The following is a 25544-nucleotide window of genomic DNA, read 5'->3' as shown; positions in this document are numbered from 1 at the left end:
GCATTTTAGAAATATGTTGCTGGCCTTAAACTCAAAATGAGCATATATTTTCTAAAAACAGTTTCTCAGTTTCAACACTTGGTATGTTTTGTTTGTACTGTTCCGGATTTAAATAACCAGTTCCCATAATATTTAAATCATATTCTGTATAGATTTATATTTTTCCAGCCTACTTTTATAATTTTTTTTTTAATTAAGAAGGGTTGTAGATGTCTGCATGGATTGATGGCGCTTTCCTGCCGCCTCATGCTATGCTGAAAATACACTGCTCAAAACAATAAAGGGAACACAAAAATATGACATCCTAGATCTGAATGAATGAAATATTCTTATTAAATACTTTGTCCTTTACATAGTTGAATGTGCTGACAACAAAATCACACAACAATTATCAATGGAAATCAAATATATCAACCCATGGAGGTCTGCATTTTTAACACTCAAAATTAAAATGGAAAAAAAACACTACAGGCTGATCCAACTTTGATGTAATGTCATTAAAAGAAGACAAAATGAGGCTCAGTACTGTATGTGGCCTCCACGTGCCTGTATGACCTCCCTACAATGCCTGAGCATGCTCCTGATGAGGCGGCGACTGTCTCCTGAGGGATCTCCTCCCAGACCTGGACTAAAGCATCCACCAATTCCTGGACAGACTGTAGTGCAACATAGTCTGTAGTGCAACATAGTCTGTAGTGCAACATGGCATGGTGGATGGAGTGAGACATGATGTCCGAATTGTGCTCAATTGGATTCAGGTATGGAGTGCACAGCATCAATGCCTTTGTCATGAAGGAACTGCAGACACACTTCTGCCACATGAGGTCTAGCATTGTCTTGCATTAGGGGGAACCCAGAGCTAACCGCACCAGCATATGGTCTCACAAGGAGTCTGGGGATCTCGGTACCTAATGGCAGTCAAGCTACATCTGGCGAGCACATGGAGGGCTGTGCATCCCTTCAAAGAAATGCCACCCCACACCATTACTGACCCACTGCCAAACTGGTCTTTCTGGAGGATGTTGCAGGCAGCAGAACGTTCTCCACGATGTCTCCGGACTCTGTCACGTCTGTCACATGTACTCAGTGTGAACCTGCTTTCATCTGTGAAGAGCACAGGGCGCCATAGGCAAATTTGCCAATCTTGGTGTTCTCTGGCAAATGCCAAATGTCCTGCATGGTGTTGGGGCTGTAAGCACAAACCCCACCTGTGGATGTTGGGTCCTCATACCACCCTAAAGTTTCTGACTCTAGACTTCAAACACCTGCTCATTTGTTGCCCACTGGAGGTCGTTTTGCAGTGCTCTGGCAGTGCTCCTCCTATTTCTCCTTGCACAAAGGCGAAGGTAGTGGTCCTGCTGCTGGATTTGTGATCCCCTATGGCCTACTTTATGTCTCCTGATGTACTGGCCTGTCTCCTGGTGGCACCTCCATGCTCTGGACACTTTGCGGACAGACATAGAAAACCTTCTTGCCACAGCACGCATTGATGTGCAATTCTGGAGAAGGTGCACTGCCTGAGCCACTTGTGTGCAGGGCTGTGCAGAGGGTCCTTAAGTGGGGGGTGCTCAAATTTAAAAAAGGGGCCTGGCAATGCCTTCCCCCGCATGCCCCCCGCTCCTCGTTTCTGGCTAGGGGGATATTGATTGTCATGCTGCTGAATGCAGATGATGGGTGTCATGTGGGTTCTGGCTATGGTTGGGTATCGAGTGTCATGCGGGTGTTGATTGCAAGAACTTAGTGCCATGTAAGATCTGGGTGCATGTTCTGGATGTCATGTGGGTGCAGGTACCGGGTGTGACATGGGTGCGAATACTTGGCACCATGTCTGTACTGGGTGCTGGCTATGGGTGGGCTTTGGGCATCACATGGGTTTTGAATGCAGGTACTTTGGGTGCGGTTACGGGTTAAGTGGATACTTGGTGCAGATAGTGGGTGCCATCTGGAAGCTGTGTGCAGGTATGCGTACTGGGTGCAATTTTAGGCCTGGGTGCAGATACTTGGCGTCATGTGAGTGTGTGTACTGGGCGCCAGCTATGAGGGGAAGGGGTGCTGCAGGAAGGGGCAGGGCAATGCAGTGGATCCTCAAGGGTGTGGTGCTCAAATTTGAGGTCAGTGTGGTTGATGGGGGAAGGGTAGGTCACTGTGGGTGCTGGGGGGAGAAGGAACTGTGGGTTACATAGTTACATAGTTATTTTGGTTGAAAAAAGACATACGTCCATCAAGTTCAACCAGTATAAAGTACAACACCAGCCTGCTCCCTCACATATCCCTGTTGATCCAGAGGAAGGCGAAAAAACCCTTACAAGGCATGGTCCAATTAGCCCCTAAAGGGAAAAATTCCTTCCCGACTCCAGATGGCAATCAGATAAAATCCCTGGATCAACATCATTAGGCATTACCTAGCAATTGTAGCCATGGATGTCTTTCAACGCAAGGAAAGCATCTAAGCCCCCTTTAAATGCAGGTATAGAGTTTGCCATAACGACTTCCTGTGGCAATGCATTCCACATCTTAATCACTCTAACTGTAAAGAACCCTTTCCTAAATAAATGGCTAAAACGTTTTTCCTCCATGCGCAGATCATGTTCTCTAGTCCTTTGAGAAGGCCTAGGGACAAAAAGCTCATCCGCCAAGGTATTATATTGCCCTCTGATGTATTTATACATGTTAATTAGATCCCCTCTAAGGCGTCTTTTCTCTAGACTAAATAAACCCAGTTTATTTAACCTTTCTCGATAAGTGAGACCTTCCATCCCACGCATCAATTTTGTTGCTCGTCTCTGCACCTGCTCTAAAACTGCAATATCTTTTTTGTAATGTGGTGCCCAGAACTGAATTCCATATTCCAGATGTGGCCTTACTAGAGAGTTAAACAGGGGCAATATTATGCTAGCATCTCGAGTTTTTATTTCCCTTTTAATGCATCCCAAAATTTTGTTAGCTTTAGCTGCAGCTGCTTGGCATTGAGTACGATTATTTAACTTGTTGTCAATGAGTACTCCTAAGTCCTTCTCCAAGTTTGATGTCCCCAACTGTATCCCATTTATTTTGTATGGTGCTAGACCATTAGTACGTCCAAAATGCATGACCTTACATTTGTCAACATTGAATTTCATCTGCCATGTATGTGCCCATATAGCCATCCTATCCAGATCCTGTTGCAATATGACACTATCTTCCTGAGAGTTGATGATTCTGCACAATTTTGTATCATCTGCAAAAATAGCAACATTGCTCACTACTGCATCTACTAGGTCATTAATAAATAAATTGAAGAGCACTGGACCCAGAACAGACCCCTGTGGGACCCCACTGCTAACAGTCTCCCATTTTGAGTACGATCCATTGACCACAACTCTTTGTTTTCTGTCCATTAGCCAGTTCCCTATCCATGAACACAGACTCTTCCCCAGTCCTTGCATCCTCAACTTTTGCACCAGACTTTTGTGGGGAACAGTGTCGAAGGCCTTTGCAAAGTCCAAGTATATCACATCTACAGCATTCCCAATATCCATATTAGCATTCACTACCTCATAAAAGCTGAGCATGTTAGTCAAACAGGACCTGTCTTTAGTAAACCCATGTTGATGCTGAGAAATAAGATTATTTTCTACTATGAAGTCGTGTATAGTATCTCTTAGTAACCCCTCAAATAGTTTGCATACAACTGATGTTAAACTTACAGGTCTATAATTTCCTGGATCAGATTTTTTGCCCTTCTTAAATAATGGGAAAACGTGGGCTGTACGCCAATCCACTGGGACTCTGCCAGTTGCAAGAGAGTCACAAAAGATAAGATAAAGGGGTTTATCTATAACTGAACTTAATTCCCTTAGGACCCGAGGATGCATGCCATCCGGGCCAGGTGCCTTGTCTATTTTTCATTTATTTAGTCTTGCCTTCACTTCTTCCTGCGTTAAGTATTTAATATTACAGTTAGAAGATTGAGACTCTTCCGCCTCTGTAGTTTGCAACAGTGCTGTTTCTTTTGTGAAGACAGAAGCAAAGAAAGCATTTAATAACTCTGTCTTACCTTGGTCATCCACCATTGAGTTCCCATCCTCATCCTTTAGGAGTCCTATACAGTCAACCTTTCTTTTTTTAGAGTTAATGTACTTGTAAAACTTTTTTGGGTTAGATTTGATATCCTTAGCGATTTGTTTTTCAGCTTCAATCTTTGCCTGCCTAATTTCTTTTTTACAATTTTTATTGCACTCCTTATAATTGCTTAGTGCAGCCTCAGTCCCCTCCTGTGTTAAGACCCTATAGGCATTCTTTTTCCTCTTCATTTTATCTTTAACCTTTCTATTCATCCATAGAGGCCTTTTTTTATTCCTAGACATTTTGTTTCCATATGGGATATACATACTACAGTATTGATTGAGTATAAGTTTAAAAGCTTGCCATTTCCCTTCAGTGTCTTCCCCTTGTAGTACATTATCCCAGTTCACCAAACTTAGTGCCTGCCTAATTTGAGTGAACTTTGCTTTTCTAAAATTCATAGTTTTAGTGGTCCCGCTGCCCCGTGGCCTATCAGTCACCAGATCAAACGTTATCATGTTGTGATCACTATTTCCCAAATGTTCTTGAACCTGCACATTTGATACATTATCTGGTCTATTAGAAATGATCAGATCCAGTAACGCATTCCCCCTAGTTGGTTCAGTTACCATTTGAGTCAAGTAATTGTCCTGTAGTGCTGCCAGAAATCTGCTGCTTTTACCAGAATGGGTAGCCTCAATACTCCAGTCAATGTCTGGAAAGTTGAAGTCGCCCATAATTATGACCTCATTTTTACCTGCAGCTTTTTCAATCTGCTGTAGTAATCGCAGTTCTGCAGCTTCATTAATAAGAGGTGGCCTGTAGCATACCCCAATAAGCAATTGGCAACTTTTATTTCCACCATGAATATTTACCCAAACGGACTCCACATCTTCGCAATCTTCCTCCATCTCATCGTTGAGGACAGCTGTAAGAGAATTCTTAACAAAGAGACAAACCCCTCCACCTTTTTTTCCCTTTTCTATCCCTCCTAAACACATTGTATCCTTTTAAATTAGCTATCCAGTCATGGCTTTCATCCATCCATGTCTCGGTTATTCCCACAATGTCATAGCCTTTGGCATTCAGAATGAACTCTAGTTCGTCTATTTTATTTGCAAGGCTCCGAGCATTGGTTACCATGCACTTTATATTTTTACCACCACATTTACCAATTTTGTTTACATGAAATGGGCTACTTGAATTTTTACCAACCTCCTTAATCTTTACACTGTCCCCACCCCCCTCTCCACCCTCCATAATGATAGGTTCCCAGTCTTTTTACCTCATCTTGTCTACGTATTGAGACTTTATTCTCCCGCCTCCCCCCAGATCCTAGTTTGAAATATCCTCCAACCGTTTAGCCATCTTCTCCCCCAATGCAGCTGCACCCTCCCCATTAAGGTGCAGCCCATCCCTGCTGTAGAAGTGAAGAGTAGAGGTCAGTATGGGTGCTGGCGGAAAGGGAGGTCACTGTGGGTCCTTTGGGGGAGATCACTGTTGGTCTTGGGAGGTAGAGGTCATTGTGGGTGCAGGGTGTGGGAGGTCACTATGGGTGCTGCTACGAATGGCATAGTTGCTGCTAAAGGAGGTAGAGGTCAGTGTGGGTGCTGGGGGAAGGGTAGGCCACTGTGGGTGCTGGGGGAAGTCAGTGTGGTTACTGGAGGAGGGAGTGGATGCTGGGTGTTGGGAGAAGCCACTGTGGGCGCTGGCAATGGGAGAGGTCACTGTAGGTGCTGCTTTTGGGATGGGAGGTCCCTGTGGATGCTGCAGCGGACAGGAGGGTAGCCACTGGGGGAGGTAAAAATCACTGTGGGTGCTGGGGGAGGGATAGGTCAGTGTGGGTGCTGGGGTAGGCAGGATCACTGCTAGAGCTGGGGAGGGAGAGGTCACTGTGGGTGCTAGGTGGAGGGAGAGGTCACTGTGGGTGCTGGGGGAGGGAGAGGTCACTATGGGTCCTAGGTGGAGGGAGAGATCACTGTGGGTGCTAGGTGGAGGGAGAGGTCACTATGGGTGCTGGGGGCGGGAAAGGTCACTGAGGGTGCTGGGGGAGGGAGAGGTCACTGTGGGTGCTGGGGAGGGAGAGGTCACTATGGGTCCCAAGTGGAGGGAGAGGTTACTGTGGGTGCTAGGTGGAGGGAGAGGTCACTGTGGGTGCTAGGTGGAGGGAGAGGTCACTGTGGGTGCTAGATGGAGGGAGAGGTCACTGTGGGTGCTGGGTAAGAGAGGTCACTGTGGGTGCTAGGTGGAGGGAGAGGTCACTGTGGGTGGTGGGGGAGGGAGAGGTCACTGTGGGTACTGGGTAGGGAGAGGTCAGTATGGGTCCTAGGTGGAGGGAGCGGTCACTGTGAGTGCTAGGGGAGGGCGTGGTCACTGGGTACTAGGTGGAGGTAGAGGTCAGTATGGGTCCTAGGTGGAGGGAGAGGTCAGTATGCCACACTATGATTCCTGTCTGGGCCTCTTCACTTGAAAGTGTCCCAGGCGGGGGCGGAGCTTCCCGCGGGTGGGCGGGGCTTATCGCGGTCAGGGGCGGAGCTTATTTTGCGCGGCGAGAGGGGCCTTTTTTGAAGATTTTAAAAAGGGGGGTGCCTGGGCACCCAGAGCACCCCCCTGTGCACGTGCCTGCTTGTGTGGGTTGTAGACCCCATCTCATGTTATTACTAGAGTGAAAGCACCGCCAGGATTCTAAAGTGCACAAAACATCAGCCAGAAAGCATAGTAACTTAAAGAGACTCCGTAACAAAAATTGCATTCTGTTTTTTATCATCCTACAAGTTCAAAAAGCTATTCTAATGTGTTCTGGCTTACTGCAACACGTTCTACTATCACCATCTCTGTAATAAATCAACTTATCTCTCTCTTGTCAGACTTGTCAGCCTGTGTCTGGAAGGCTGCCAAGTTCTTCAGTGTTGTGGTTCTGCTATGAACTCCCCCTTCCAGGCCCCTGTATGCACACTGCCTGTGTGTTATTTAGGATTAGAGCAGCTTCTCTCTTCTCTCTTATCTTTTACAAGCTGGATAAATCGTCCTCTGAGCTGGCTGGGCTTTCACATACTGAAGAATTACAGACAAGGGCAAAGCTGTTTGCAGGAAGAAACAAGCAGCCTGAAACTTCAGTGCATGAGAACAGGGGGAAAGAAAAACACAAATAATCTCTTGAGATTCAAAAGGAAGGGTGTATACAGCCTGCTTGTGTATGAATGTATTTTCTATGTGTGGACATACTGTACATCAACCTACTTCCTGTTTTGGTGGCCATTTTGTTTGTTTATAAACAAACTTTTTAAAACTGTTTTTAACCACTTTTAATGCGGCGAGGAGCGGCGAAATTGTGTCAGAGGGTAATAGGAGATGTCCCCTAACGCACTGGTATGTTTACTTTTGTGCGATTTTAACAATACAGATTCTCTTTAAGGTGGTCTGTGGTCACCACCTGCATAACCACTCCTTTATTTGGGATGTCTTGCTAATTGCCTTTAATTTCCAGCTGTTGGCTATTCCATTTGCACATTAGCATGTGAAATTGTTAATCAATCAGTGTTGCTACCTAAGTAGACAGTTTGATTTCACAGAAGAGTGATTGACTTGGAGTTACATTGTGTTGTTGTTGTGTTGTGTGTATTTTTTTTGAGCAGTGTAATTTTGAGAGTCACTGGACCTAACCGCTTTACCTGTGCCTAGCTGCAGCACCCCAGCCATGAACAGTGAATACTGCAGATCGCCATGTAAATGTGGTAATGGTTAGGTTGGGTTGACATAGCAAGTGCAAGAAGGTTATAGAATTATATCTTGTTACACAACCATGAATACAAAGTTATGCGTGAGCGTACAAATGTCACTGCATCAAAGATGGAAGTATTCCTGAGGCCCCTTGTGCAAGGCACAGTGTTACACTTCCCCAGCGCCTTCCCACCGCAAGGGCCATGCAAGTCTGTGGAGACTCGCACTGTGATGCAAAGCGGTGCAATTGGAAGTTTCCTAATTGTCGCAATACTGGCGCAAAGGCTGTAGCACGTTAACGCATGATCCAAGTCTACCGCGCGGATTATGCAGTAATGCAAGTTAATATGTAAGTGTGCACGACGGGAGTGCGGCGTGTATGCGTAGGAATCCCAGTGATATACTTCCTGCCCAGCAGGCGAAACGTCACTGTCTTGCTGCACCGTGGCGCAGTGTCATATGAAGGATGTTTTCTGCACCACTAATATTCGGTCTCTTCTGTGCATCTACGTCATCTGGTGCATACTGCACAGGGGCAGAAGAGACGACCTGCGGGTCGCGATCATTATGGGCGACCATCGGGACACCAAATAGGATCAGGGATGTGGCGAGGGACTGAAACGGCTACTAGAGGCTGGAAAAATCCCCCGGTGTGTAAACATAGATTGTTGCCCCTCGCCTCTGAAGTCCTTTAAGGTACATACACACATCTGATTTTTCCAAACGACCGGTCATTTAAACGTCAAGTCAGACGTGTGTACAAACGATCATTCAGCTGATAAGACTGGCTTTGACGGATCCGCTTGACCGATCGTTTGGAAAAATCAGATGTGTGTGCACCTTAAAAGGGGATCTTCAGCTTAAACAAATATACTGTCATTAAGTTACATTAGTTATGTTAATTAAATAGATAGGTAATATAATCTCTTACCCACCCTGTTTTAAAAGAACAGGCAAATGTTTCTGATTTCATGGGGGCAGCCATCTTTTTGGTGGAAAGGAGGTGACAGGGAGCATGAGACACAGTTACAACTGTCCTGTATCCTGATCACCCCTCCCAGCTGTGTGCACTAGGCAACGAGAACAACAACATCAGAAATCCCATCATGATTTATACAGCATCAGGGGAAAAATGCCCATGCAGATTTCTTTGATGGGGCGGAGCTTAGCTTCTGTGCTGCTAAAAATGAGGCTTGGGTAAGAAAAACAAAGTTCTGATGCTCTCAAACTGTTAAAGAAACACCAAGCCTTTTCAGTGCTGCCGAGTAGATTTTTAGTCTGGAGGTTCACTTTAACCTATTTTGGTTCCTGGACGTAGAAACTACGTCCAGGAACCATGTGCGCTACCGCGGCCGATCGCGCACGCGCACTCCCGGCCGCGGATTCGGTAGCCACGGAATCAATGTATCGGGCTATGGTGCCCGATCACTGATTCCTCTCCCCCGCTGAAAAAGCGACAGCTTCTCTCGGAAGCGCTGTGCTTTTTCTGGCCGTTCCCTCCCCGATGAGTCACTCTAAGCGTGTGTTGCGCTTAGAGTGACGTCATGTAAACAAACTCATGGCCGCCATCTTGTGGCCAAAAAGTAAAACTACAACTAAAATTAAAAAAAAAATTAAAAATAACACACAATTACATTATAAAACTATACTTTACATCCCACCCTCCCAAAAATACCCAAATAAAATGTTTAATATAAAAAAAAAACAAACATTACAATAAAAAAAAAAAAAACATGTAAATATTTATCTAAGGGTCTAAACTTTTTAAATATCAATGTATTTTTTATTTTAAACTTGTAAATAGTGATAGATGCAAAACGGAAAAAATGCACCTTTATTTCCAAATAAAATATTGTCGCCATACATTGTGATAGGGACATAATTTTAACGGTGTAATAACCGGGACATATGGGCAAATACAATACGTGAGTTTTAATTATGGAGGCATGTATTATTTTAAAACTATAATGGCTGAAAACTGAGAAATAATGATTTTTTCCGTTTTTTTCTTATTCTTTTAGTTAAAATGCATTTACAGTAAAGTGGCTCTTAGCAAAATGTACCACCCAAAGAAAGCCTAATTGGTGGCGGAAAAAACAAGATATAGATCAGTTCATTCTGATAAGTAGTGATAAAGTTATAGGCTAATTAATGGGAGGTGAACATTTCTCAAGTGAAAACGACGGAACCTGAATGGGTTAAGGATTAGTTTACTGGGTCCGCTGTACTGCAGTTTTGAGGCAACAGGTAGTGGACAAAAACAGATGATCGTAAGCCCACAATAATTTTCTATGGGAGGGTTAACATTAGACTGTTTTTGATGTGTCCATTGAATCTGTTCCGTCCATGTCATGTTTTCAGCCGCTTATCACTGCCAGGGTGTAGACTTCAATAGCCCAGCTCTGTGTGCTCCCACCGTGATTGTGCTTCCAATCACAGGCTGAGCTCTGTGCGCCAGTCAGGAGAAAATTTAATTGGCTCCTTACCTTGTGAACACTGTGAGCCAATCACAGTAATTGATGAAATATTAATTAGGATTAATGAAGTTACCGTAATCTGCTGCATTTTGAGAAAGGACAGTCCCCATTGGTATGTGTTGCCATTCTTCCAGCAAATGGTACACACTGCAATTAACCCCTGCGTATCCCTGGAGTGGTATACCATATGCATAAATTATGGATTTGGTACTGCTTTGGCTGGGTCTGTTGTAGTGTGAACCCAAACCTTAATCAACTAACCTTGTATAAAGCCGGTTAAATATAAATTTGCCTTCTTAAAACAATATATTTGTGATAATTGAGCTGTAAGTGAGCAACTGGGGTTTCCCATGATGCATCACTCCCAAAGATGTAAATCATCCCTTTATGCCCCAGGAAGCAAGGCTGCACTGTCAAAACAGCTGGTGTATAGTGAGCCTATAGCTAATACATTTTACAGAGCCACACCAACCCAACATGCACACGGCTGTTTCATAATTTTTGGCCCTAATCAGTGCATGGGAGGAATTGATATGGCTCTTGGGGATGCTGCTTGGACCTGTGCTATGGAATACCCAGATGGTGATCCACAACCACTACGGTAGCAGAGTATACAGGGCTAGAAGCCAGATGATAGTTTTGGGAATGGAGCTGTCCAGCACTTCAGGAGCCACCAAGTGTTCAGCTTGCATCGTTTTAAATTAACTTTACACTATGCTAAAAATGTACAAAGCAAAATTTCAGGAAAGAAATGGATTCCCATAACCCCTCTGCCTGCAAAGACAAAGGGCTTATGTCCAGTGAGGGTGATTCCAGCATTTCCTCCGCATGTAAATTCAGCCAGGGAATCACAGCCCATTGAAATCTATTTGTCTGGGGGTGAAAATAGTAGTGTAGGAAAGAGTCTCTGAGAAGGGATCCCGCAATAGTGGAAGCGGGGCCTTAGAGGGTTAGTGGTAATGTTAGAGTCCTGGTTTAGGTACACTTTGTCTCAGTGTATTCCATTCAGCTACTTTTATTTAAAGTGGACCTTAACTCTTGCACAGGACGGTAGGAAAGCAGAGAGACAAGCACCCGGTATATATTTAGAGAGTTTAGCCTTTTTAATTCCCCCTCAGCTATGACTAATCACAAGTTGTAATTTGGTCTCTCAGCTGTGTCAACTGGCTGCCATGGCAGAGCAACTTATTGGTAAACACAGGATGTTAATATATCTGCTTTAATGAAAGCAGGAAGTAGACACACTGCAGATATATTTCAGGATTTGTTTCAGCTGTAACAATGAAATGTTTTTCTTTAAAAGTTAGTATGTTGGTTCTTATCTTTTGGAACAGAGAGAGAGTTCTGAATTCAGGTCAGCTTTAAAAAACAAAAATGCATTGGAAATAGCGGCATCATTACAGGGATAGCAGCCCTTGCAACTGCAGGGGGGCCCAGGGGTGTGTGTGTGTGTGTGTGTGTGTGTGTGTGTGTGGGGGGGGGGGGGGGGTCCAACTACTAACCTTCTCTTTCTCTGATACTCCAGATCAGGTCTTTGTGGCTACACATGTTATGAGTGTGAAGATCCTGATGGCCACACCTATTATATGATCCTTGTATGATGGACCCCCATGTTGTGAGAGTCACCATGTAGAGACAAGGGAAGGGTTGTGTAAATTAAGGTGCCCCCATTAAAGTTTTACTGGGGTGCCGCATGATTTGTAGTTATGCTCCTGATTGGAAATATAAAAATCAAGCGTTCAGCCCACAAGCTGTCATTGGTAAGCACTGCTGACATCCTGCAGCTCTTAAAGTGAACCCGAGGTGAAAATAAACTGATGAGATAAACAATTATATTTATCCTCCTACTCCTAAAAATGACTATTTTTGTCAACCCAGGATTTTATTTTATATTTAAACATTTAGAAAGTAGATTAAATGTTTTGTTGTTTCTGCTCAGTTGCTGTCTATTAAGTGTTCATACATGAAAATACATGAACTATATTGACACTTTCTCTTTCCCTCTGCTCTCAGAAATATGTAGAAACGTATTCTGCCAGAAAAATGTATGGCTGTAACCTGATAACTGCTAAAAGTGTAACCATTTTTGGATCTATACTGAAATACAACTTTCTTGGCTCCGCCCCACACTTGCTGTGAGCGTCACAGATTTATTACCATGTTACACGTTTGTCTGTTGAGCTGCCCTCTCAGGCTTCTTCTACGTGGGATAAAAACCAGGAAGTGGTAGGGGATTATAGAGTGACAGCCTGATTCCTTGTCCATACCTAAGAGTCCCATGCTGTCAGCTGTCACTCTGTCACCACAGGGAGGGCACAGCCAGGAGTAATGTGACTTTTCCCTCGCCTGCTCTTGCTATTTCTAGCAATAAGATGCAGTTTGTAGCTGAGGTGGGAACAGCAGGCTTTCCAGAAGAAGCTTAGCAGTTGGGTGACTGTAAGCCTTGGACTCCGGTGCAATTACAGGGCTGCTGGATATAAACCTCACAGCCGGGGGTATAAGTATTATCTCCTCTTACTGAGAGGTATTTGTGTGTGATGCGCATCATTCACCTTCCTCTCTGCCTGAGGAGGGTTAAATGTTACAGATAAAATAAATACTGTTAACACTGATGCTGGATCAGATATAAAGGGTGGCTCTGCAAAAAACACCAGAAAATCAAGCCCATTTTACTGGTGGCTAAGGGGTTAAAACTCTTGCCCTGCAGATCTTGGGTGTTGTGTTCAGTATCCAGCAAGGAGACAGTCTTCAAAGGGTTTCTTTGTTTGTTTTTCAGCTGATGATTTGGATCTCTTCAGCATCTCAAAAGCATGCTGATGATGCCACTGTGTGTCCGCCCTGGTTGCTTATAGACTGCGGTAGTGTCATCAGACAGCATTTTAAAGAGGAACTTCAAACAGTGGCATGCGGCAGCGTGCTGCCAATGTGATTGGTTCACGTTGATCACATGATCAGGAGCCAATGAAATCGGGTCCTGACCGGCTCACGGAGCTCTGCTGTCATGCTGTCATAGCGACAGCAGAGCAAGTGAACTGCAGCAACACAGTAATTGAAATCTACACCCGGCAGGGATAACAGGCCCCAAACAGGGCATAGATTTCAATTACCAACATCCTGAAGCGGAATAAGGTTGTGTTTTTTTTACGTTTGTTTTTCCTATTTAATTTTTTCGAGCTTCATCTGTTTGGGAAGATTTGCAAGCTCATATTTTACCGCCAAGTATGGTCAATGAGATACTAATAGAATTCTAAGTTGATGCAGATTTTGTTGAAATGTAAACAACTTGGCAATGGACCAAATGAAGGCTCGGTTCACATCTTCGTTTTTATGTGGAGCCGGCCGTACGGATTCAGCCATCAGGATCAGGTAAACACTGTCCGTTTTTACAGCCAGTGTGCTGTAAACTGTCAGTTTTCTATTTGTTTCTATGTAGCTGCAAAACCTTCCGTTTCTGTTCCGCTGAGCGAAACGATCCAGAAAATTGGGTCCTGCTGCATTTTTTTGTCCATTCAGAGGAACGGACCACAGAACCATACGGCTGGTTCCGTTGGCAAATGCAGATGTGAGCCGGGCCGAAGTGGTTGCAAACAGCAAATTTTTGCATGAAGTTTGCATCAGCACAGAATTATTAGCATCTCATTGGCCATACTTAGTAATAAAGATAAAAAACAAAACAGAAGTAACTCCTGTGCTGTTAACCATTGTATATAAATGAAAAAAGAAAAATGCTTGGAGATGCTTACCCGGAATGGTGAGAATGAACATTGAAATGGCTGGAATGCACATTAGAGTATTAAACCTGTGTTATGCCCAGTTCACTGTGGTGCCTATTAATGCGGTGTAACGGCTGCTTTATAATGCAGCTTACTGCACCACAATGCACCACCTATGCAATGTTCACAGTACGGTTACTGTTACACGCGCACATTAACAGTACATGCAAAGATTGACCATGTGCTTCATTGTATGCGATGCAATGCTGTTGGAACATGTGATACGTCTTTTTCGTCTTGTTGCATTCCTGTTAAACAGTAATATCCCGCTGTGAATGTGGCCTTAAAGAGGAACTCCAGTGAAAATAATGTAGTAAAAAAAGTGCTTCATTTTTTACCATAATTATGTATAAATGATTTAGTCAGTGTTTGCTCATTGTAAAATCTTTGCTCTCCCAGATTCACATTCTGACATTTATTACATGGTGACATTGTTACTGTGGGCAGGTTATTTAGCTGTTTCTAGCTGCTCTGTCTGTTACAGACAGCTAATAACAGCTATTTCCTGTCTCTGAACATTGTTACATTGTGGCAGTTTGCCAGCAGTACCGCGGTATTCAGAGCCTCTTGTGGGAGGGGTTTCAGCACAAAATCAGTCACACAGCGCCCCCTGATGGTCTGTTTGTGAAAATCATTGTCTTTCTCATGTAAAATGGGGTATCAGCTACTGATTGGGAAAAAGTTTAATTCTTGGTTGGAGTTTCTCTTTAAGCCCCGTCTACACTATAAGATGTTGCAGCGATCCGGCGGCTCGATTAGCCGCCGGATCGCCTCTTCCGCGTGCCCGCCGCGTCCCCCGCATTCGATTCCCCGCTCGTTCCTGCCGCCGCCGCTTACCTTCCGCTCGATTCCCTGCCATTGTCCCCTCGCGGGGAGCGAGCAGGGAATCGGCGGTGTGGAGATCCGTCCTGTCAGATCTTATCAATCGAGCCGCATTAGCGGCTCGATTGATAAGGAGCATCGCGGCCGCATCTACTCGTGTAGATGCGGCTTTATGCTGGGAATACACCATACAATTTTCTGTTAGATTTACCTGCCAGATAGATAAAGTTCAACATGTTGGAAATGAATCTATCTTACCATCTATCTGCCGAGCAATTGGTATTGTTCTACTCAGCAGGAGATAAACAGAAGACAATGCACCAGAGATAATGACCATTCTCTACAGAAAATAATCTAATTATGCATTCTAACAGAAGCACCTAACAGAAGAATCTAACAGAAAATTGTATGCTGTATTCCCAGCATAATGCTGGGGATACACGGTTTGACCGGCGGCTCAATTAGCAGCCGGATCGACCCCAGCCGCGCCCCCGCTCGTCCGCGCGGATCGATTACTGCTCGCCCCCGCCGGCGCTTCTTTATCAGCGCTCGATTCCCTGCCATTGTCCGCAGGCGGGAATCGAGCAGGCGGGTGAATATTATCAGCTGGCGGATCAGCTGGTCGATACACGGTACAGAAATGTACCGTGTACCCCCAGCATAATGGCTTGTACACACGCCATACTAAAGGCAACGATGGGTCCATCGTCACCTCCTGCTGGGCCTGTTTTCAGCAGACAGTACAGCGTGTGTACAGTCTGTCGGCAGACTGATAAGGCTGTTTCTGAACGGACCCGTCGTTGCCTTTAGTACGGTGTGTGTACAAGCCTGAAGTCTGCGGTGAATCAGCAGGTTAATGATTTGCGATAAAGATCTTTTGAGCATGCTCTGTTCTCACCCCGAGGGACTGTAGAGGAGGTGAAGTGTTAAGTCCACTTTACAGGGCTGTGGCTATAGGAGAATTAAAGAGAAACTCCGACCAAGAACTTAACTTTATCCCAATCAGTAGCCGATGCCCCTTTTACATGACAAATCTATTGCATTTCACAAACAGACCATCAGGGGGCGTTGTATGACTGATTTTGTGCTGAAACCCCTCCCACAAGAGGCTCTGGTACCGCGGTACTCTGGGCAAACTGCCACAATGTAACAATGTTCACAGACAGGAAATGGCTGTTTACAGCTGTCTGTTAAAGCCAGAACAGCTCGAAACAGCTACATAACCTGCCCACAGTAAAAATGTCACCATGTAATACATGTCAGAATGTGAATCTGGGAGAGGAAAGATTTTACAATGAGCAAACACTGACTAAATCATGTATACATAATTATTGTAAAAATGAAGCACTTTTTTTTTATTACATTATTTTCACTGGAGTTCCTCTTTAAATGGTACCACAGAAAGTAATCTAATAAAGAAAACTTTTATTTCAGATCATTAACAAGTCAATTCATTCTCCTCTTCCTCAGGATCAATCATACAAAAGTACTTATCTCATATATAAAGATGTTTTAATAGCTTCATAAATTGAAGGTAATGTCATAAAACCAGTGGGAAATTTTATTTAAAAAAAAAAAGAAGTATGACACAGTTAAAATAAAACTACTTAAACACGCGAAAAGATCAGAAAGAAAAGAAAGGAAAAAAAAAAAAAAAGAGCTGGTAATGCAAATACCTCCATGTACAAATAAGAACTAGCATAATAAAGTAGGATCGGACCTATGGATTCATTTAAAAAAAAAAGTTCTCTGTGTTGCCCATTCACACTAGTTGCGCTTTTCTGAGCGCTTTGTGATTGATTAGCGCTTTTTAAAAATCGCTCCCATTTACTTTCATTAAAAATGAAAGCAGTAAAAATTGAAGCGATTTTGCGATAGCGGATGTGAAAATTGCGGCAATTTTTACCGCGATTTTAGTGAAAGTGAATGGGAGACATTTTTAAAAAGCGCTAATCAATCACAAAGCACTCAGAACAGCACTTCTAATGTGAATGGGCCCTCAGGCCTTGTTCACATTGTGTTCGGCTCGTGTATCCGTCCGCGGTGGGCTTTTCTTTCTGCGTTTTCTTGAAAGCGTTTTCCGGCGATTTTCTGCTTGTTTTTGTGGGCTTTTTTGTAAGCGCTTTTGCAGAGCGCTTCCATCTTTTGATCCAGAAAAAATAAATCCAATGTATTTTTTTAAACGCTTACGCAATCGCTTGCCAAAGCGATTTTGTAAACGTTTTGCATTTTTCCTTTACCTTCCATTGAGGCAAATCGCCTCAAAAATGGCCCAAGCACCACTTTTCTAAGCAGATCGCCAACGAACCGCTCAGCTATGAACTTTCTCATTGAGAATCATTGCACAAGCGCTTTCAGGTCATATAGTAAAATGCAGTAAGGCCCCGTTCACACTGCACGCGTTTCCAGCCGCGTTTTGGAAACGCGTGCAGGTGGCCGACACGCACGACATCAGACATTACATAGAGTGCAATGTCTGATGTTCACACTGCATGCGTTCCGGACCTGTGCGGTCGGGGAACGCATGCTGCACGCATTTTTTGTAAAACGCGTGGCTGTCCCATTCACTTTTCAGTGATGGGATCAGCCACGCAACGCACACAAACGCGGATGGCGTGCATTCGTACGCGTTGCGTTCCGCGTGCCTGCCCGTTCGCGTTTGTGATGTGAACGAGGCCTAAATGATTCAGGATACCCTGGTTTCAGGATCAGAAACCTCTTCTATCTATATATACTGTAGCTGTATATTGAATGTATCCCCACCCTCCCAGTGATGTTTAGCCTAGGTTGATTAGTTATGTAGACACCCCACCCGAGAATTTTGGGAGACCAAGTATATTTTGTACTGGCTTTGGAACTCCCATAAACAAACATTCCGCAGAGATCACCTGACAGAACTAAAGATGTCACCACCTGTGATTAGTTTCAGAATGTAAATCAGGGGAAGGAAAGATTTTACAATGGGAAGATACTAAATAATTTATAAATTAATATTGTAAAAAAAAAAAACATCGCAATTTTATTCATGACGTTATTTTCCCCACGGTTCCTCTTTAAGATTTATAACGAAATATTCTAAGCACTGAAAATAAATTATTCACCACTTCCTTAGCTGATAATCTTAAAGAAAGGCCGAATCTGACACAAATGGAATTATGGTAGTCATCATTTTAATATCTTGTATTGTATGGCCATATACAATAGACAAACCAAGTGTATGGAAATTTCGCTTACACTGGGAATATTTAAATTGGATTTTTCCATACTTACAGAAATGGCTATATAGAATTTCAGCCAGCTTAAAGAGTTTAATTGCTTCATGTAAAATTAAGGAATGTTCATAGAATCTGCTACAAGCCCATGATTTCAATGTTCATTGTAGCTTGAACACTGTGTCTCTATAGTTCCCATATTCAAGTAGGCAAATAAACTTTTAATTCTACAAGTTATAATAAAGAATGTGCTGTTATTTGGATTTGCTGAGTATCTGTTCTCTGTTTTTATCTGTTATCTGAAGTCCTTACAAGTTACAGTTCATAGGCGTACCATTCAACCCTTACAAAATGCTGCTGTACAAGTCTGACATTAGAAGAGGCGTGAAAACGTGTTGTGTATATCACTATTGTGATGGCTCCCTTAGTAGATCCTACAGAATCAGAAGTAACAACTACTGAGCAGGATATGCTTAGAATGTAAAGGTGATCATACAGCTAACAATGATGGGCAGATTCGACCAAGAGACAGATCTCTCTCAGATCAGAATTGATCAGCCAGCTGCCCATATACTGCAGGCCGATTCCCAAATGATTTTAGCATGAAATCTTGTGACGCCGACTTGTTACCTCGCTGTCCCCATAGTGTAAAATGTGCCTCTTGCATGAATACTTTACCTGTCGGTGTGACATCACACACGCTCTCAAGTTGCGCCCACAACCACATGGGGCGTGTATATGGAAAGAAGAGGGAGGAGACAGAGCCTGTGACAGGTACATTTTTTATGCACAGAGCATTGAGGGGGCACATTTTACACTGTGGGGCAGCATCGGGGGTTCCATTGTAATCACTGCTCATCCCAATATCACACATAGTTATCGTCACGCACCCAATTGAGCATGCCAGCCCAACATCTTGCAGCATGTCTGGTCGATACGTGCGACCAATTTCGGCCTGATATTGGTCACATCATCGATTGGGCATGCTCTTGGCAGCACCAGTTTTAATCGAATCGATGGTCGATCGGTTACCAATTTGCTTGAAGTATGGCCACCTTAAGTTTGCATGCTGAGACCTGTCTCCTATTGTATCTTGGTGTTGCCTTATTTGCTGACTGACCCATTCATGTTACCTTAGCACAAGGGGCTTGATTCACTAAAGAACATTCATCCTAATGTGTGCAGACAGCCCATGTGTAAGATGACTGTCTCGTATGTGATTTACATAGCAATTTGCATAACTCATTTGAGTGATGTGCAAAGTAATTGGTGGCACATGTATATATAGTTACATAAATTGATTAAATTGTTAGGTAAATTGCGTTAATGTTTTTTTAAAATAATGAAAATGTATTTTATGTTTCTATGGGAAGGTGCATAATAGGGTATTTGGATGTGGTTTAACTTTTTGGCCACAGGGTGGAGATACAGAGTTAGTTTGTTCTAAAAATAGAAACAGAACCAAGTGTTTGTTTTTGTTTATATGTGTGTAAATACAGGGATGTAAATACTCTTACTGGTGGTGGTCAAGTAGTTAACATGCGCTGTCTCCACATGTTAACATTAACGTTCTTTAGAGGAAACCTGAAGCGATAAACGGCCACTAAATAGGTACTTCCCGCAGTAGAGGGAAGCCTATGGATAATCCAGAGTTTTCCACCATCCCTCTTGCCTCCACTGATCCAGCCCTGGGACCTCGCAAATCTCTTCAAGGGCCTTGTGGAGGAGTGACCATGGCTGTGCTCCCATCCGTGAACGAGCATGACTGTACTGCGCAGGCACAGGGCGCCTCATGCCTGCACAGTAGCATGGAGTTGCTTGGTGTTCAGCAGGAAAAGCTCTGTGCTTCTGCGCTGGTGTGAGGCGCCCCGTGCAGTGTGGCCACTTTCATTCACTGACAAGAGCGGAGCCGCACACTTCCAGGAGGTCCATGTGTCTGTGGTCTGGAGGAGGACGTGGGAAGCCTCTGGAGGATCTATCTCTACCGAGGTAAGTATCTGTTGTTTTTTTTTTCTCCATTAAAACTTTATTTAATCAAGCCCAAGATGTGCTGTACATCATTTCCTGGTTTGTCTAGGTAAACTAATTGATTTGACCGTTAGGTGCAACAGGGAAACTGACACTGTACAAAGGGTTTGAAAACTAGCCCCTGATTTATTTAGTACAAAGAGACATTGGCCCACATGCAATTCACTTTTTCTCCTAAGTTTTCTCCTAGGTGGTAATTTTTCATCTTCTCTTTAAAATAACTTTTCAGCATTTCCCAATTCAAAAAGTACCAAAAAAAAGTAGATGAAAAAGTTATTATTTTGTGTATTTTCCTGCTTGCTGGGTGTTTAAAAGCCATTTTATTAACAGGGCTTGATTCACTAAGACAAATGGCATACCTTATCAGAGTTAACACATCGTATCAATGTAAACACACCTTATCAGAGTTGATGCCTTATCAGAGTTAACACGCCTTATCAGAGTAGCATTGCGATTGCTACAAACTTATGTCTGCTAATTGGCAATGACCAGAGCTCCACTCGTCCTGCGCTGAGCCCCTGCGGGTCCAATCACTTTAAAGGACATAATCCCCGCACTTTGATTGGCCCAATAGGCTCATGGGCACTTGACAGGAAACTTGACAGGCAGCCTATTGGGCCAACGAAAGTGCGGGGATAATGTCCTTTAAAGTGATTGGACCCGCAGGACGAGTGGAGTTCTCGTCATTGCCAATTAGCAGACATAAGTTCGTAGCACTTGCTATGCTACTCTGATAAGGTGTGTTAACTCTGATAAGGCATGCTATTTGTCTTGGTGAATCAAGCCCATAGTGTGAAAATATAAACTTGGAGAAAACTAAGAAGAAAAAGTGAACTGCATATTGGACACTGGCTTGCCCCATTCCCTACCTCTAAGTGGTAATGAGGCAATAAAATGTTACAGTTCAAAGTGGATTTTGCTGAAATGGGGAGGGCGATAAACTTCATATCATCTCTGGTTTTTAATCTTTTTCAGAACTTGGAAATTTACAAACTGACTGCAGAGCAGTTCCACACAGCGGCCACCAATGCAGAACTTCGAGTAAAGTAAGACATTTCAATTTTATTTTTTTAAACCATTCATCCCAGATCCATCTTTGAAATGTTACCTCGTCGCCGTTTGGCGCTAGTACTGAAGGTGTAGTAGAAGAAGTGGTGTTCATCTGACCTCAGCAGCTAGGCAGACCTCATTTGTCATTGGTTCAGTGCAGAAGATGATGGCAGTTGCAGTAGCAGACATAGGTAGAAAGGCAGTGGGGCTAGGTACAAGCAGGTGCCTAACAGCTGCTTCGCAACTTTTAACCTCTTCCTCAGAGGCAGACACTTTGTTTAAGGGTTCTGATGAAGCGGTGGATTCTCCCTTCACCATAAGCACAGGTAATCTCTCAAGCTTTGTATGAGCATCCTGCCTTGTATTATCTAGTGCCAGCATTCTCCATCTCCATTTGTATATATTCTCTTTTATTTGATGATTTCTAAAGTTTCTTTGCTACCCAAATCTCTGACAGAACTCACTGCTATGTCTGCTGAGATGCAGCCAACCTGCTCCATGCATCTTTACATTGTTACTGCTCTTGTCCCTCTCTGTGCCATGCTTATGCCCCAGTCCCATTCACTTCAGTTCCTTGGCATCCCATGCTTCATTTTCCAATTCCCCAACATGTCCAGTCTCTCTCCACTACACTTGCTGCTGTTCTGCCTATGATTACAGATGCTGCTTCTGCCTATCACTACACCAGCTCCCTATATCGAGGGTGAATACTATTAGGGGGATTGTATGAGCAATATATGAAGGGATCACCGTACTGGACACTGCAAAGGGAGCACTATTAAGGCAAGTGTGTGGGGGGACCACTATATTAGTGGCATTGTGTGGGAGAGCAGAACAGGACGTTGTTTTGTGGGAATACTATTAAGGGCCCCTTCACATTGGGGATTGCAAAATTGCTAGCTTTTGGCGAGATAGATTTTTTTTGGGACATTTTCACAATTTTTTAGCGATCACGTTTCATATTTTTTTACATTTCAATCGCAATCACTCAGAATCGCGAAAAAGCTTTGCATGCACCTCATTTGCATTTACCGTGAATTGCTAGAGATTGCGACATTGATAACACTGCTATATACTTTTAAAAGTGCGAGCGATCGCTGGTGATTCTGCGATCGGCGGTAAACGCCTGCACCTAAGAACAATATATTGGATGCATATTTGGGGCAGTTTCAAGTGGAACTACTGTAACAGGGTAAATGCATGGGGACTGCCATGTATTTAGTTCTGGATTGCTGTAATTGTCCTGCCTTTTACGTTCCCCAGTTTGCATGTAACAGGAATCTACCTATGTGTGAGTGGCAGAGGACCAAATGGAAAGACAGCTGGATGTTGAGTGAAAATAAGATGCTAATTTTGCAAGTTGATGCAGGTTTAGTTGCAGGTAGTGTGCAACATGTAATTAGACCAATCAAATGCAGTGTGGTTCCAAAATACATACACATTCCAACTACATTTTCCAGGGCTGTGGAGTCGGAGTCGTGGAGTCGGGCAATTTTGGGTGCCTGGAGTCGGGAAAAAATGCACCGACTCCTAATGAATTTGTAACTGCAATTAAAATAGAAAATATGATAAAATGTTCTATTTTTAATAGTCATTAAAAAATAATGTATATATACAGTATATAATAATAATAATAATAATGGCAGTATTTGTATAGCGCCTTTCTCCTGTCGGACTCAAAGCGCTTGCGAGGCAGCCACTAGAGCGCACTCAGTAGGCAGTAGCACTGTTAGGGAGACTTGCCCAAGAAACTCCTTACTGAAATAGGTGCTGGCTTACTGAACAGGCAGAGCCGAGATTTGAACCCAGGTCTCCTGTGTCAGAGGCAGAGCCCTTTACCATTACACTATCCAGCCACTGCTGGAATAGCTGTGCTTAGTCCACAAAAATGAAATAAACCAATCAAAATTAGTTACTTGTGCTGCTTCAATAAAGCAGTCCCCGTATTTTTAAGGTCGGATATACATATTTGATTGTGACTGGATATATGATGTGTACACAGGAATCTCTTATATATACTAAATAACATCTATGCTGTAAGAATAAAGCCTGATGTGTAGCTGTGTCACTAATAGAGATGGTCAACGAGATGGAAATAATTCTGCATTGATGCTGATTTATGCAAATGTATGCACTCCCTTTGCTGATGAAATCAAATAATTTGATATGTTGTTAAAATTTGGTTTGGTGACTACAAATTAAAGGGTAACTGAGACGGATGAAAAGTAAAGTTTTATACATACCTGGGGCTTCCTCCAGCCCCCTTCAGGCTAATCAGTCCCTCGCTGTCCTCCACCACCCGGATCTTCTGCTATGAGTCCTGGTAATTCAGCCAGTCAGCGCTGTCTGGCCGCATGCCGCTCCCACAGCCAGGAACATTCTGCACCTGTGCAATAGTGCTGCACAGGTGTAGTATGCTCCTGGCGGCGGAGTGTGTGCATGCGCACTACGCCCGACTGGCTCAAGTACCTGGACTCATAGCAGAAGATCCAGGTGGTGGAGGAGGACAACGAGGGACTGATTATCCTGAAGACGGCTGGAGGAAGCCCCAGGTATGTATAAAACTTTAATTTCATCTGTCTCAGGTTTACTTTGTTACACAGTAGTACTATACTCTACATATGCACTCCCCACAGAGCTGCAGGGAATCCACTGAGAATGCTGTGCACATTTAACACAGAGGTGTTGTCTGTTTACAATCTCCTCATTCCCCTGCAGAGTACCTGCACATCATTCTTACATGCACCCACACTTACATTGCCTAGGGCCTGATAGATGTTCTTTGTTCCGGTTTGTACCTTTTACAAGTACTCTTACCAAGGACTAGTTTTAGTCTTAAGGGAATAAATATAGTAGTCTACATATCCTTCTCACTTCAGTTGTCTTGTAAAATTCCTAAGCGTTGGCAGTTAAGAGACGAATTTCATGTTACATACTTTTAATCAACAAAATTGTAATATGCAAATTAGAGGAGTCGGAGTCGAGGAGTCGGAGTCGGTGGAATCCTAAACTGAGGAGTCGGAGTCGATGGATTTTTGGACCGATTCCACAGCCCTGACATTTTCATTACCTTAGAATATCAGCATCTCATTGATCAACTCTAGGTGGGATTATAAATGTTCATGAAAGTTGTCACCACCGCACACAGTTTTTTGCTATTATGCCAGTGCTAGTTGTCTCGATGCAGGGACGGATCAAGACCAAGTTGCGCCTGGGGCAAGGTCATGTTTTGGCGCCTAAAGGTCAGGTTTTTGCTCCTAAACTGCCATTCATTTTGCCGCCTTTTTAAGAATTCAACAAACTGCGCCTGGGGCAAGATACCCGCTTGCCCCCCCCCCCCCTAGATCCGTCCCTGTCTCGATGTGGGAGGAAACCGGAGTGCCCGAAGGAAACAGAGACGAGGAGAGCATACAAACTCTGTGCAGATAGTGCCCTGGCTGGGATTTAAACCTAGGACCCAGCCCTATGACTGAGGTAGGGGTTAGACGGTAATCTCCTCTGAGGGACAATTAGTAACATGATTTGTTTGATGTACTCTGTGAAGCATTACGGAATGATCTCAGCACTGTATAAATATATGATAACATAATTCGGGCATTAGACTTTTTGACTAAGGTAGGGATTCGATTGTGAACTACTCTGAAGGACAGTTAGCGGCGGGACTTTTTCAATGTACTTTTTGAAGTGCTTCATAATGATGGCGGCACCGTACCAATACATAATTATTTATCGTTTTTTTCCCCCAGTCAATGCAATTTTTCTTTGAAAAAGCTCGGCAGAGCCGTCTGTGATCTATAAATAAGTAAAATGATCAGCAGGTAGATGTAGACGGGCTGTGAGGTTTATTACTGATGTAGCCTGAACTGTTTGTGCGACGTCTGCTCTTTCTGTAAATGAACTGTTGTACTAGAGACCGCCTATGGGTTGTGATGCTTAGCAAGGTGGAACCAGCAGGATTTTATTTAACTTTTTAGAATATATCTCTACTTTTGACTTTCCTAATTGTCTGTTTCCTTGATTGAGCATCTCACTCTTAATCAGCAGTAAAATGTGCTGCACAGAACCTGGTGGCGTCTTCAGCTTTGATACGCTCCCGAGATTTCTTCCAAGAGGCATCAGATCAGCGATTCAGGTGTTCGCTGTGTTTACAGTCATAGAGAGAGAGTCTAAAGTAACACGTTTAATTGCTCCCTGGTGGTGATCACATACGCTACCCATCAAAGGTAATAAAAATAGTCTGTCGTGCGCAAAAGGTACATTGTAGCTGCTAACAGATCTCTTCATCTCATTGTTTGTGAGGTAATAGTGTTGGCTTGTCTCTTATATGCACAAGCTGCTTAATGAGAGCCTGTTACTTTGTAGCAGATTTCATGTTAAAAGAAGAAATGTATGTCTATTCTATAGAAGTTTATTGTTCT

General features: G+C 43.5%; 1 protein-coding gene across 3 annotated transcripts in view; it reads left to right on the top strand.

The window, feature by feature from the left end:
• CHCHD6 (coiled-coil-helix-coiled-coil-helix domain containing 6) overlaps positions 1-25544 on the top strand; it is a 418276-nt gene that overhangs the window by 185205 nt on the left and 207527 nt on the right. For all 3 annotated transcript variants that reach the window (XM_068251581.1, XM_068251580.1, XM_068251582.1), the window contains one exon: positions 21052-21122. In XM_068251581.1, the coding sequence (XP_068107682.1) occupies positions 21052-21122 (71 nt within the window). The remainder of the gene's footprint in view (positions 1-21051; positions 21123-25544) is intronic.

The sequence above is a fragment of the Hyperolius riggenbachi genome, chromosome 9 (assembly GCF_040937935.1).
Source record: "Hyperolius riggenbachi isolate aHypRig1 chromosome 9, aHypRig1.pri, whole genome shotgun sequence".
NCBI lineage: Eukaryota > Metazoa > Chordata > Amphibia > Anura > Hyperoliidae > Hyperolius > Hyperolius riggenbachi.
Note: the sequence above shows the minus strand (reverse complement) of the source record. Positions and strands in the feature narration are given on the sequence as shown.